The sequence below is a fragment of the Cervus elaphus genome, chromosome 6 (genome assembly GCF_910594005.1).
Source record: "Cervus elaphus chromosome 6, mCerEla1.1, whole genome shotgun sequence".
NCBI lineage: Eukaryota > Metazoa > Chordata > Mammalia > Artiodactyla > Cervidae > Cervus > Cervus elaphus.
Genome location: NC_057820.1, coordinates 3527116 through 3542350, shown reverse-complemented (window position 1 = coordinate 3542350; position 15235 = coordinate 3527116). Strand labels below are relative to the sequence as shown.

At 47.7% G+C, this 15235-nt stretch overlaps 1 protein-coding gene across 2 annotated transcripts in view; it reads right to left on the bottom strand.

Moving 5' to 3' along the window:
• Positions 1-15235, bottom strand: part of AFAP1 (actin filament associated protein 1) — a 148774-nt gene that overhangs the window by 46013 nt on the left and 87526 nt on the right. For both annotated transcript variants that reach the window (XM_043906093.1, XM_043906092.1), the window contains exons 7-8: positions 4799-4894; positions 3313-3394 (exon numbers count right to left, since the gene is read on the bottom strand). In XM_043906093.1, coding sequence (XP_043762028.1) covers positions 3313-3394; positions 4799-4894 — 178 coding nt within the window. The remainder of the gene's footprint in view (positions 1-3312; positions 3395-4798; positions 4895-15235) is intronic.

The following is a 15235-nucleotide window of genomic DNA, read 5'->3' as shown; positions in this document are numbered from 1 at the left end:
AAGGAGGGCATGGCAATCCTCGCCAGTATTCCTTGCCTGAGAATTCCATGGACAGAAGAGCCTGGCGGGCGACAGTCCATGGGGGTCGCAGGGAGTCAGACACGACTGAAGCGACTTAGCACTTGCTAAGTCCACCAATAGCCTCGTTAGCCCGTGATTAAACAGTAAACGTGTGCAGGGCTAGTTAGGGACAACCGTCGCTCCCACACAGATCAGCCCCAGGGACTCAATTCTCTTCTCACGTCAGCTGCAGTATCAGTAGCAACTCTTCTAATTTACCCCAAATCACACCGCACTGGTTCATTACATGCTGGGGCCTGACGCCTGGAAAGAAGATGCCTGAGTTTAGAGTCATTCCCTGTGGCTCTGGTCACAGAGTCTGGCTCGTTTCTGTGTTCAGTTAAGAGTTTAACATTCCAGGGAAGCTGCAGGAGTTCGGGATTTCCTCCATGCAGCCAGCAGAGAAATCTGTCTGAGCTGAGACATGGCTGGGATCAAAGGGGCTTTATTGGAATTTCTCAAGTACAAATTGGCCAAGAGTGTGCAGCAAGGATAAAAGCTCGGGGAGCGGGTCAGGATGTACTTAAGCTATTAGCTTCCTTCAGTGGCTATCCACTGGGGGTCTAACTATATGCAAAGTTCCATGCCAGGCAGAAGAGTCTGAACCAAGGTCACCTTGACAGAGCAGAGAAGGCTGGCCCTGTTAAAAGGGAACGAGGCCGTCAGATGCAGACACAGACACTGACCCGTAGGTCCAGACAGACGATGTCATTCTGCAGAACCCACTTTCATGCAGGGACACCAGGAGAGGGAGCGGCAAACAAGGAAAGAGAGCAGCCACAGCAGCGACCGCTGAGCCCTGGCGTCTGAACAGGAGCCCTGAGATTGCACGTTGTCCTATTTTGGGGCAGGACTTAAAGATAGCTTTCCTGGCTCTGATGACACATAATGTGCCCTGTGAAGACAGAGATGATACCCTCCACCGAATAACTTCCGATGGAAAGAACTAAAATTACACACAGAAACAACAGAGTTAGAAAATCTCGTGGGCCGAGGCAGAGATCATGACCCTTTGGGGTAAACTGTGACATATCAAAACAGCCCAGACGACCTGGGCTCCAAGATTCTTCATGGTGTGGACTGCTCTTCCGTTTACGGTGACTCCCTTTCTGAGCCAGTAGACGTCTGTGCACCAGTGCCCTGCCACAGTGACAGAGGGTGGTGAGCCGAGCCGGGCGGGCAGAACCGCTCACCTGGGGAGCAGAGATGCAGCCTGCCGTGCACAGGGGAAACATTCCCCCCACCCACAAATCAGCTCTTCCTCTCAGCCCACACGGTGCAAAGGAAACCAGAAGTCAACCCACAGACTGGGGTAAGACGTGTGCAAAAGACATCTGACAGAGGACTTGCATTCAGAACAGATAAAGAATTCTCAGCAGTCAGTAAGAACCAAAATTCCAATTAGAATACAGATAAAGGTTTTAGTAGATGTTTCCCTAAGGATGATGACTCTTCAGAGTCCCTTGGACAGCAAGGAGTCAGTCCTAAAGAAAATCAACCCTGAGCACTCATTGGAAGGACTGATGCTGAAGCCGAAGCTCTAGTACTACGGCCACCTGATGTGAAGAGCCAACTCACTGGAAGAGACCCTGGTGCCCCTGGGAGAGACTGAGGGCAGGAGGAGAAGGGGACGACAGAGGATGAGAAGGTTGGGTGACATCACCGACTCAATGGACATGAGTGTGAGCCAACTCTGAGTGATACAGAGGAATACAGAGTGATGCAGAGTGATACAGGGAAGCCTGGCGTGCTGCCGTCCATGGGGTTGCAAAGACGTGGACACGACTGAGTGACTGAACAGCAACAACAAAGGATGATACATGTCTGGCAAAAAAAATCACAAGAAAAAAAATGCTCAGCACTGTTGGTCACAGGAAAATGCATTTGAAAGGCACAATTACACAGCACTGTGCACTTATTAAAATGGCCAAAATAAAAAAGAACAAGATGAAACAAAGATGACAATGGAAGGCTGGCGAGGAGGCGTGAGTACCAGTGGCCGCAGAGCCGCAGCCCGAGGTATCAGCCTGGAGAAACGAAGACGCCACATGCTCACACAAAAGCCTGCTGTGGACGTCTGCGACAGCCTCACTCATGAACCACTCAAACCCGGAAACACGCCAGCTATTCTCCAGTCAGGAAGTGGGTACCTAACTGGTCCGTCCATGCTGGAATCCTCTCAGCCTAGAAAAAAACGGACGACTGACTCCGCCTCAATCTCAATACACGGAGTGAGAGGCCAGACCCAGGAGGCTGCACCCGTGTGATTCCACTTTCAGGGCAGCAAACACGTCAGTGGTCGCCTGGGAACCTCCTGGGGTGAGAGCGATGTCCTACATCTTGACTGCAATGCAGGTTACATGTATGTGTCTGTCATATGCCAAAAAGGCTGAATATGACAATGTGTAATTTACACCTTTATAGAGTTGACTTTAGGGGAAAAACAAAATCAGTATTTGTACCCCCATGCCCACAGCAGCATTACTGACAACAGCCAAAAGGTGGAAGCCACCCAAATGTCCACTGGTGAATGAATGGAGAAGGAAACGTGATCCACCCACATAAGGGAAGGCTATCCAACCTTAACAAGGAAGGGAGTCTGGCACCTGCCACAACGGGGATGAACCCTGAAGACGTCATGCCACGAGAAATTAGTCAATCCCAAAAGGACAAACACTAGACTATTCCACTTACATGAGGTTCCCCCCCTCCCCCAATCACGTCTCCCAGCGAGATGCTGGCATCCCGCCCCCGAGGCACATCTGTCCCAGCGATAAATCAGGTGAGGAAGTAACCTGCTGTGAGCCGTACAGTAGAACAGGAGGACCAAGGAGCTCCCTGGCTGCCCCACGGTTAGAACTTGGGAGCTTTCACTGCCAGGGCCCAGGCTCAATCTTGGTTCAGAAGGGAACTAAGAGCCCATAAGCCAGGAGGCACAGCGCCCACCCCCCAACTCCACAAAAAAATAAAATACAATAAATCCATGCAGGGAACATACCCAGACAAAAGGAGAAAGCCTAGACCAAGGCTTGGCGGCATTAAAATGAAGACCTGGAGAGAGAGTGCTAACCAAAGGGAGCCCTCTGGGTTCCGTCTGTGTAACACAGGGCGATGACACTTGCGTAACTAAATCACTGAGGACATTTTTACATAATGAGGATTTACAGACCTGGATGTCGTTTCTGTTTTGGAGTTGGGGTTTTTTTTTCTCTTTTTTTTGGTTTATATATTTTTGGCATCAGCAGAACTCACCTTGTTCTTTTCCATTACACATAGCAATTCCATTTTCTGCAACACCCTCACCATCTGAACTTGGTCTCTCTGAAGACAGTTTCTGTGAGGATAAAAAGATTAAGTTACCGTACCATGGCCACACTGACCAAGTGATGTATCATGGATCAGTCAAATGTTATCTCAAAAACGAAAGAAAACGTGGGCCACGTTCCAATAATCTGGAGATGGTTAGGGCTCAGCTATAACACAGACTAATCTGGTTGGTTTGCCACAAAAGCTTTAAAAACTTCAAAAGAACAAAGGAAAAACTTACTGAGCTTACAGTAACACATGCTACATCACTTTTTCTTGCAAATTATTTTGAAAAAATACTAGGAGTACATAAATATTCCCCACACCAAGCCACACCATCCTGACCTGGGTCCATAATCATCTGAGCCAGTGGCTCACAGGGAGTCTCTCATCTGCGTGGAGAATTTTATTTTATTTTATATTTAAATTATATTTTATAATACATATAAAATATGTGTACATACACACACACACAGGCTCTTGGGTTCTATTTCTCTAGAGAGCCCTGACTACAAGAGTAGGCGGAAAGGAACTGTCCACGGGTGGGGCAGGGGTCAACAGGGAGGACTCAGGACGCTCCTGGGAGACAGGCCACGGACAGAACACCACGGGGCAGGAAGCTGGGGCTCTCCACGGAACCGGGATCTTTGCACATACGGGCAAACTGTGGCCATCAGGTGATCACAGTACTAGAGCTTCAGCTTCAGCATCATTCCTTCCAATGAATATTCGGGGTTGATTTCCTTTAGGACTGACTGGTTAGGTCTCCTTGCTGTCCAGGGGACTCTGAAGAGTCATCATCCTTAGGGAAACATCTACTAAAACCTTTATCTGTATTCTTATTGGATTTTTGGTTCATACTGACTTCTGAGACTTTATCTGTTCTGAATGCAAGTCCTCTCTCAGATGTCTTTTGCACCGGTCTTATCCCAGTCTGTGGGTTGACTTCTGGTTTCCTTCGCACCGTGTGGGCTGAGAGGAAGAGCTGGGATTGTGGGTGGTGGGGATGTTGTCAGAACACCACTGGGGAGAGACTTCAGGCTTGGTGGGTTGTAACCTGTCTGCGGGGAATAAACCTCTGGGAAGGAACACTCGGGAAGCACCTACCGTATTCCAGAAGAACTGGAATACAGAGCTGCCTGCCGTGTTAGAGCCGGTGGCCTTGAACACCTTAAACCCTGTGACACCTTCACACCCCTTTCCTGCATCTACAGCTGGAAAGAATAAAAACCACGCAGTTGGTGAAACAGCTGAGCCGTGCTTCCTACCGGGCAGGCAGAGAGGCAACAGGGGTGCATCGTATTTTTTTCTTTTCTTTTTCCTTTTTATTTTTCAACTAGAAATGCTGATATTCTCAGAGGTGCTGTTAAAACTTCCAGAAAGGCCTAAAGCAGCCGCAAGGTTAATTCCTAGAAAGAAACACGCCCCTTACCTTCTCCAGTTCCACCTTGTGCACCGGGGAGCTCGATGGGGGAGGGCACTCCTGCTCGGCGGGCCCACTGCAGCCGCTGTAGATCTCTCTGACCACCTGTGGCAAGGGCAGAATGGCAGAGATGCTCACACGAGGGTCGAAGCAGAGGCAAGAGGCGCGGCGGGAAAACCCAAGGGTCACAGCGGTCTGGAGTTAAGCCTCGGGAGGCCAGGCATTCTTTTGTTTATTCTCTCACTCATTCATTCTGTCCACGGAGATTCTCCAGGCAAGAATACTAGAGTGGGTTGTGGTTTCCTTCTCCTTTGGATCTTCCCTACCCGTGGATCAAACCCAGGTCTCCTGCATTTGCAGGCAGACTCTTTATCGACTGAGTCACCAGGGAAGCCCCACGCATTCACTCATCATTCACCAAATGTCTAGACCGTCCTGAAAACAACAGAGGTTCTGGGATACAGAAGGGAATGATGTGCGTGAGAGTCCTGCCCTCATGGGGCTTCCAGTCCAGTAAAAGTTAGATATCATGGTAAACAACGAGTATCGCCCAAGAAATGAAGGTGATGTCAGACAGTCGCCAGCGCTACAAAGAATAGAAGAGGGTCTTTAACGGGAAGGGGTGGCTGATTTAGATCAAGGGAGGCCTTCTTGGGATGACATGTGAGCTGTGAGCTCAGCTAAAAGGCCGGAGGACGTGGCCACGGGAAGAACCGGTGGAAAGGGCTACAGGCAGCGGGAACGAGGCATGAAGGGTGGACATGAAGAGTTTATGGAAAACCCAGAGAGCCGTGTGGGCAGACGGGCCAGGAGAGCAGCGGGAACCTGGGAGCCACTGCCAAGGCTGATGCTCACGGCTCTAGAGGGGGTACGTCTGGGGTGGGGAGACAAAGCAGGGCGGAGATTCAGGGAAGATACACGGTCAGGACACGGGATGGAACCGAAGGAGGGGAGCGGCTACAAGAGCCCAGCTGCAGTGGACACGGAAGCCGGACGCCAACCAGCAGAGCACACTTCCCAGGAGCAGGGAGAAGGAGGGAGGGAGGGAGCTGAGAGGGACAGCCCAGCAGAGGCTGCCTGGAGGAGGAGTGTCTGTAAGAGGGGCGGAGAGACTAGGGGGCGGGCATGGCTGCAGGGGACCCCTGGGAGGGGCTCTGCGGAGACAGGAGGGGCCTGGGGTCTGGAGAAGCAGGGAAGATGCACTAAGAGTCTGAGAAGGCGCCTGCTGACCCATCTGCGAGGCCAGCACATCAGAGGGGCTGAGTCGCACCCTCTCTGACCTCAGGGTCCTCACGAGCAAAGGAAGGCGTGTCAGGACGACCTGTCTTGTATTTGCAGTTGAATTAAGAGAAAACATGACCCTGTATGCAAAATGCCTCAGCCAGCACCCGCGCGTGTACCAATACAAGGAAGACTCGGCGGCTGCGGTCACCACCGCCGTCATCACTGCCGGCACCCGTCCCGTTCTCGCTGAGAGCTCAGGAAGGGTTCCCAGCTGAAACCCTCAGGAGCGAGGACCACCGTGTGGCACCTACTGCCGACCACAGCCCCCCTGCAGCCAACCCCCAGAGCTCCTGCAAGGTGCTCTGGTCACCGAGGACACGCAAGAAACAGGATAGACAAGCTCCCGGCCTGGTGCAACTTACACTCCTGTGAATGAGGAGCTAGCAGGCAAAGCTTTCAAAATGTCTTCTACTCCTTTTGGAACTAAGATGCAATCTGAGTTCAACCCAAGTGGCTTCTGAGCAAAAAAGAAAAAGAAAAACAGCAATGCCAGACTCCCAGCTATCTGTATAGGAACTCTGCAACAGGATCCCAGCAGACACACTCAGATTCCCTTGACTTGCTCTGGGGTTGGGACCGGAGCCAGGAGCTGAGGGAGGCCGGGACGGCATCTCCAGTCATCCCGCCGCTCAGCTGCTTTATGAAAAAGCAACGGGAGTGAAATCCACACCGGAGACTGAAACAGGAAAAAAGAAAGGGAAGAAACCCAGAGAGCTCGCCACCGTTGCTTCCTTGTGGAGTCTCACGTGTGAAAACCAGCGAAGGTGCACCAAGGATGACCTGCCCCTCTTGAACTTCCGGCGGGAAGGTTCCCTCAGTTTGGCTGTTCCATGCTAATTTCGCTACTGTCTTTGCATCGAGTCTTTAGTCCCCGACCTCCTTGTGCTTATCACGCCTTCAGCTGACAAGGAACAAGCTCTCTTGATCTAAGGATGACACTTTTTCTTTCCTCTGGAGAAAGACGACCTGTCTTGTCCTTATGGTTGGATTAAGAGAAAATGTGACCTGGGTGCTCAGCCGGCGCCTGCACGTGTGTTCATACACACTGACGTGACTGCGGTCACCAGTGCTGACATCACCGCAGCAAAGGGAAACTCCTGGGCTCCTGTGTCCAACAGCAGCTAGGGCTGAATCCCAGCCCATCCCCCACCCCCAGTGGGCTCCAGATGCACGGCAGCGTCACCCTGTGAGCTCACCCCCCGACCGAGAACGTGTGCAAAGCGACGGCCACCACAACAGCTCAGCGACGCAGCCGGCGTGCACTCTTCCTCCATCTGACTGGTACAGACGTGAACGCGTGTCCATTTGTACACACGCCCTGAGGGTCTTACACACGCCCTGAGGGTCTCAAGGCTCTCACTTCACACTAAAAGGCTAAATCCCACAAAACATAACCTGCAGAAATCCATCTCTGGCAAAAGCTTTTATGCAAAACACAGCTGTCTTTTTTTCTTTCTCCTTTTTTCTTTTTTTCTTTTCCCAAAGGTGGAAGATCTCCACAGCTCCAGTTAGACCTCAGGGGTCTCCCAGCGGAGGTGTGCTCCCCTCTTGGCTGAACAGGACTCATCCTTCTGGGGCAGCCCAGGTCCCTGGTGACCAGGAAGCCCATTTGGACCCTCCTGCGTGGGACACGGTGCAGCTGTCCCTCCACGGGCACGGGCGGCCACGTGCTGCATTCAGGACCCGGTCACGGGCATCCTGAACCTGCCGGTCTATTAAACCTGCTTCCTCTATTAAAGCTGGGCTCATTTTCAAAGAAGGGGCTTCGCCTTGCTCAGGCTGGTTTTCCTAATGCCTAGCGTGTAACAGCAACTGAAAAAAGAGTTTGATGAGAGGAAAAAAAGAGAAGGGAATGAAGACATAAACTGGACTTGAAATTCTCTACGAGAAAAAAAAAAAAAAGGTGTGAATGAAAAACGGAAGGCAAGAGACTAGACCATCACAGGAGACAAGTAAAGCCTCATGAGTTTTCCCGGTCCTCCAGGCAGATTCCTAAAATCCTCAGGGAGCTGGGAAGCTTTTTAAAAAACAGAAAGAGAGAGCGCATCAACTAGAAGCCATGCCTGCATCGCCAGCACCCCAGCCTCACTGACTCCCTCCCACCCTCTCCCGGCCCCTGGGCTGTCCCCTCCGCTCACCCCTGTCCCGTACCAGTCCTGTGTCTCCATCAAACAGAGGTTTGAGGAACCGAGGGCTCTCTGGACCCCTGAAGCCAGGGGTGGTTACTGAGCCTTTCCTGATGAAGCCAGCCCCGGAATCTGCAGGCTTACAAATCTGTACACAGATCAACTGTACCTCTTCTCCTCCCGTCAGTTGCCACCTTCCTGAACTTAAAATCGTCCCCGCGGAGGGAATAGACGGAGGAGGGTTTGGTAGACCAGAGGAGAGCTGGCACACCTGGGGCTCCGTGGGATTATCCGTGGCCTCTCAGCATCGTGGATTTAATAACAGCAATTATTCATCACTGTCCTCCCAGGTACAGAGAAAGACCCCGCGGAAAAGATCCACGAGCAGAAGCCAGTCTTTCCACAGCTTTCATCAAACGGTCGGATTCTTTCAGGTTGTATCTTCGTGGAACTTTCTGCTCTGATTACTATGTACTGCCATACTGCCCCTGCAGAGTTAATTCAGAAGTTCTAAATAAAGGGTTTATTGACCTATTTTTTTTTAATAGCTGCAAAGGAGGTTTTTATATTAATATACTTCTTTGGAAAGAGCCACATTCAGAGAGAAGTTCAATAAGTATTTAAGGGAATTGGATCCAAATTCAGAATCACAAATCCTTCAAAAAAAGAAAAACAAATTGTTATATGTTCTGTGGTATTTTTGTTTGCTTTTAACTTGAACCCTCATCTTCAGAAACACAATCTCTGCACATTTTTGTAGGAAACCTGACCACTCCATTTCTGGGAATATTGGCTCTTGTCTTCTGACTGACCCCTACAAGATGGCTCATGTTTTCAGCATCTGTACACACACACACAGAGTTAACTTTGGCAAGCGTTGTTGGTAATGGAAGTTGCAGACCAAAAGGAGAGAAACAGATTTGGCAGCTACCCTTGAAGAAGTTTCTGTCAAGTCATGTCCTGGCCAAACACAGGCCCCGGGCTTCTCATACCTGACAGAGGGGTGTGCGTGACGTAGTGAAAAGATATTTCATAGCTGCACTGAAGCCATCTTTCAAAATACTGAAAGCCTGGGATGAAAGGTTTAGGACAAATGGGCGAATAGGAGTTTATATTAATAAGGGAACTTGGCATTTGTTTTATAAAGTAATTGAAGTTAGAGAGTTCTTAGAGTTTTTCACACAAGGAATCCTAAGAGGTGATACCAATAAATCATATATTTTAAGTGTTTATTACAATTCTAAGGGAGCATTTATATACCTTTTCCATGCTAGCTTTTTGATCATTCTGATCAGTATTACTTCCATTTGACAGATAAATGGGAAAGTTGCATGACCGAAAATATCATAATGAGTTAAAGGCATTCTTAGAATACACTCCAGATTTCCAGACTTTCCATTCACTCTTCTGTCATTCTAACAGGCTGTCATCAAGATTAATAAGCATTGTTCCTTGTATGACAGTTCTTTTAAGGAAAAAACATCTGTTTCAAGCACAAAGGTGTGGCCTTAACAAGGAGAAATTAAAAACCAGGATGACAGCACTGACTTTTTACACATTAAAAACATGATTTCAAAGTTTTTAATCATTTAGAAAAACAGAGAACCATGCTGGAACCCACATGCTAGCTGACTTTAAGGCTGTCTCTAAAGACGCAACAATCCAGACACTGTGGCACTGACACGTGGATGCTCAAACAGACTGTGGAGACAGAACACGGAGCCCAGGGAAGGGCTCACACACAGCACGATCGACTCACTTCCAATCGTGGAGATTGGTGTTTCAGTGGTTCTAAAACAACTGACTACACAGACGTAAGAAAATGAATCTTGACTCCCACATCTCATCCTGTACATGAGAACCAAAATGTATGAATCAGAGACCTAAATGGACAGCTCCAGAAAACTTCTGGGAGAAAACACAGGTTCTATCTTGATGACCTGGAATATGCTAAAACTTGGGGGGCAGGATGCAAAATGCACCGACTATACCAGTAAAAAAAGGATTCCCCAGGTGGCTCAGTGGTAAAGAATCCACCTGCCAACGCAGGAGATGCAAGAGATGCGGGTTCAATTCCTGGGTAGGGAAGGTCCCCCTGGAGAAGGAAATGGCAACCTACTCCAGTATTCTTGCCTGGGAGATCCCACGGACAGAGGAGTCAGGCAGGTTACAGTTGGACAAAGAGTCGGACACGACTTAGCAAATAAACAACAGACAACAATAGAAGTAAAGACCTGATATTCTGGATTTCAGATTTAACAAGTTCTGTTCATCAAAAAGGTACCATTAGGGAAGATTATTAATCTACAGATTAATCAGAGAGTAATTCTTTAAGCAAGAAACACTGAAAGAGGGACATTTCAGGTTTTAACTCCCAGTAAATATAACCATTTAAATTCTGTATGTAACAAAGAACACAGCCTCAAAAATATTAAGCAAAAACCAAAGGAAATAATAAAGACAAATAGATAAATTCTGAATCAAAGTAGTAGATATTCCCACATCTCTCCCTTGGAGTAACTGATAAAATAAATAAATTAGTAAGGATGTAGACGATCTTCACATGACAATTCATGACTGTGGTTGAATAACCATCTATAGAAGAGTACACCCAGCAAATGTATAATACACACCCCTTACAACTAGACATAGAATCTATACCAAAACTGACTACATGTTGGGCAATAAGTCAAGTTTACAAGATGTCTACTTTGTGAATCCATATAAAGTTCTGTGACTAGAGTGGAATTAAACTAGAAATTTAAAAGAATCAGATAAATTTTTTTTAAAAAATCACTAAATACTTAGAAACTCAGCAATATATTCCCAAATAAACCGTCACTTAAAAGGGGACTCACAACAGAAATTAGAAAATATTTTAAATTAAATGATAAAAACACACAAAAAATCAAACTAGAGGATGTAGCTAAAATTGTGCTTAGAGGGAAATGCATAGCTTTAAATATATATATATATATATATATGCAAAAGGCTAACAATTAAGTATCTAAGTATACAATTCAAGAAACTGGGATAACTGTAGAAAATTAAGCCAAAACAAAATGAAAGAAGAGAACTTAATAAAATAGAAAGCAACAGTATCATAGAAAAAAATCAACAGTGGAAAAACTGGGGGTTTTTCTGAAAGAACTAATAAAATGGATAAACTTCTAGCAAGACTGATGAATAAAAAGGGCAGCACAGGGTCTCCTGACCTTTGTTGCCACAAAGAAAGGCACACAGGCCGCCTCTCTCACCTTGAGAAAACAGTGTGGATGATGTTTTCTAAAAAATTTGTAGCATTTTTTTAACTCATTAAAGCATTGAGGATACAAAGAAGCTTAAGTGAGCTAAGTTCTCAAAAGTGGAGAGTCCTTCTTAAGAAGGAAGTGACACCAGCTGCCTCACAAACGGCAGAACAGCAGGAGGAAGGGACCCATCACAGAGGGGTGGAGGAGGGACCAGAAATTTTCTAGCAGCCACATGATGGAGTGAAGTGAAAGTCACTCAGTCATGTCTGACTCTTTGCGACCCCATGGCCTATACAGTCCATGGGATTCTCCAGGCCAGAATACTGGAGTGGGTTGCCATACCCTCCTCCAGGGGATCTTCCCAGCCCAGGGATTGAATCCAGGTCCCCTGCATTGCAGGTGGATTCTTTACCAGCGGAGCCACCGGGGAAGCTCAAGCAGCCACATGAAGGCTGGCAAGACCATTTAAAACTCAAGGAGACGCAGTGACGGAACGAGTCTATACCCACCCGCCACTTCCTTCCCTTGCTTCTGTACTGAGGGTGTAAGAACAGCCAGGAAGCCTAGGGCCAAAGAAGCTGAGTTCAGGGATGTGCCCCGAGACACACGGGACTTTGGCCAAGCGCAAGGCAGCTGCTCCAGAGCAGCAGTGAAGACGATCCCCTCCTCCAGGGAGACCTGGGCTTTCCCAGAGTACAGGGCAGCCAACCTGCAAAAGCTAGAGACACACCAGGACAGAAGGATTTCTCCCAAGGCATGGGGAGCCAGAGACACACCTGCAGACAGAGAAGGCCCCAGCAAACCAAAGCGCTGGCCGTCAGCAAGCCAAACGGGGAAACAAGGTGGCCCGGAAAACCACCGTGTGTTTGAGGCACACAGAGAGCTCCAGGCTCCCACGACAGCTTAGAACCTGAGCACACTGATGGAAAATTCCAGATCCAGCCCTGAAAGCATGTGACAGCAGTAGCAGAGTGAGTCGGAGTAAAGCCGCAGCCCCGCCCAGATCTGCCTCAACTGCAGGCGGGACTGGGGCAGCCCCCTGGGAGCTGCGAACAGGGGAAGGGACACGCCCCTCTCTGCAGGAAATAGCATCTATTTCCGTCTCTACTGCTCCTTGGAGAAGGCAATGGCAGCCCACGTCCCTGGGTGGGGAAGATCCCCTGGAGGAGGGCACAGCAACCCACTCCAGTGTTCTTGCCTGGAGAATCCCAGGGACGGGGGAGACTGGTGGGCTGCCGTCTATGGGGTCGCACAGAGTCGGACACGACTGAAGTGACTCAGCAGCAGCAGCAGCCCTCTTCTTCTTTTGCCCTCAGTCTTTACCAGCATCAGCATCTGTTCCAATGAGTCAGCTGTTCACATCGATAGAGACTTAAAAAAATGACAAATAAAATAAAAAGTTGAAAAATGTAGCAAAAAAAAAAAAAAAGAAAAAAAGAAAAGTCTTTGTGTTCACCCAGGATCTCCCTTTTCTTTATTTCTTTTTGAAGTAGGGCCTCCATGTAGTGACATCATTTTCCTTCACTCTAAAGAAATTACTAAAATAAAATTATTTCTAATAGAGCAGACCTTCCTGAAATAACTCCTTTCAGCTTTGACTGGAAATGTCTTTATTTCACGTTAACTCTTTGTGAGAACTTAGCCACCACTTGTATCAATTGTACCTTTGAATGTGATGTCTCATTTTTTTCTATGACTTCTTTTAAGATTTGTTTAATCTTCGCTTTTTATCAGTTGACGGTGATGTGTCTGGGTATAGCTCTATACGTTTTTATCTTTCTCAGTGTTTGAGCTTCTTTGTTGTTGTTCTTGTGGGTTGATGTCTTTCAACAGTTTTGCACCGTTTGTGGCTATATCTCTTAAGTATTTTTCTCTCTTTTTGTATGTGTTAGGTCACTTGGAATATCCCATGGATTTTTTGGTACTCTGTCCTATTCTCTTCATTCTCCCATGTATTCAGTTTGGGTGGATGTTTAGACTGACCTCTCCTCAAGTTTACTGGTCCTTTCCTCCTCTGTGTCTAGTGTGCTTTGAAGCCCATCTAATGAATTATTCTTTTTTCATTTCTAGCATTTTTCTTTATTAAAAAAATAGTTTCCATCTTTCTCCCGGAACTCCCTGTCTCTTCACATGTCGTATATCTTTCTCAGGATCTCTTTTGACTTCCTGTCACAGGTGTTTTAAAATCTCTTGTAAGTAGCAGGAGCAGCTACTCTTCTTTTACACAGAGCACATGAAATAGGATGTAAACTCATGAGACAAATTCCATATGAGTGGCCCTAGAGATGAGTCAAACATTAAAATTACAAGAAGAGGGCGGCAGAGGATGAGATGGTTGGATAGCATCACCGATTCAATGGACACCAACTTGGGCAAACTCCGGGAGACGGTGAGGGACAGGGAGGCATGGCGTGCTGCAGTCCATGGGGTCACAAAGAGACTGAACAACAACAAATGAATTTCTTACAATATTGCTTCTGTTGCTTGTTTGGATTTTTGACTGAAAGGCATGTGGGATCTTAGCTTCCTGACCAGGGATCGAACCCACAGCCATTGCACTGGAAGATAAAGTCTTAACCACTGGACCAACCAGGAAGTCCTGAAAGACCTTCACTTAAGGACAAACAGGATGGGGTTCTCTGAGCTGAAGCATACAGCAAACCAATTTGTGATTCTCCTTGAGAACTCTGGTAAAACCACAATACTCTCATAGCACATTAAATCATGGTGAAAACTCTTCTCAACTATATTCCTCTAAAGCAGCCTGAGATCAGGAGATGCTGTAAGAACAGGACAGTGCTGCCCAGCAGGGAGTGGGGGGTGGAAAGAGCAAGAAAAGGATGGATGAACTTTATACCAAAGTCAGCACTAGAACTCTCACAGATTCTCATCAGAAAAGGGCAGTGGTGTCTACAGTGCAGACAACTTCCTTTGAACATTCTCCTTGGGGACTTCCCTGGTGGTCCAGTGGCTAAGACTTCACGCTCCCAACACAGGGAGCCTGGGGTTCCATCCTTGGTCAGGGAACTAGATCCCACATGCCACAGTCAAGAGTTCACATGCCACAACTAAAAAAAGATCTTGCACGCTGCAACCAAGACCCAGAGTAGGCAAATTTTTTTAAAAAATTATCTTTGGTATAAACTATTTAAGGATTGTTTGGGATGTTTATTAGTTTATTTTGCAGTAGGGGATGTGGCAGATAATTGGCACACGGTGTCCTGTCTGAGGGCACACGGGAGGACAGTGCTTCCCGGTCTCCCTGCAGGTATGGACAAAGGAGGGCAGGAGGAAGGGAGGTGGACGCTTGTAGCTCTGGCCCCTGAAAACATCCTCTGTCATCCTGACTTCCAAACGGACGTCAGCAGGAGCTTGTAAATCGATTAACACCACCAACTATAGCAGCTTGCCCGTACGTACGTGCTCATACAGGCGAGGCGCTCTTCTAAATGCTTTAGGTCTTAATGCTGGTGGCTCAGACAGTAAAGAATCTGCCTGCAGCGGGTTCAATCCCTGGGTTGAGAAGATCTCCTGGAGAAGGGAATGGCAACCCATTCCAGTGTTCTTGCCTGGAGAATTCTGTGGACAGAGGCTGTAGTCCATGGGGTCACAGAGTCAGACTAACACTTTCATTTTCATATGGCTGTATCCTCACCACAACTCCAAAAGGAAATAGTTCTGTCCACCCCTCTCATTTCATAGATGAGAAAACTCTATGTTTTGAGAAGTCAAGTAGCTCATCTGAGACATTCAGGAAGAGGCTTCTGAAGCTGAGATCACAACTC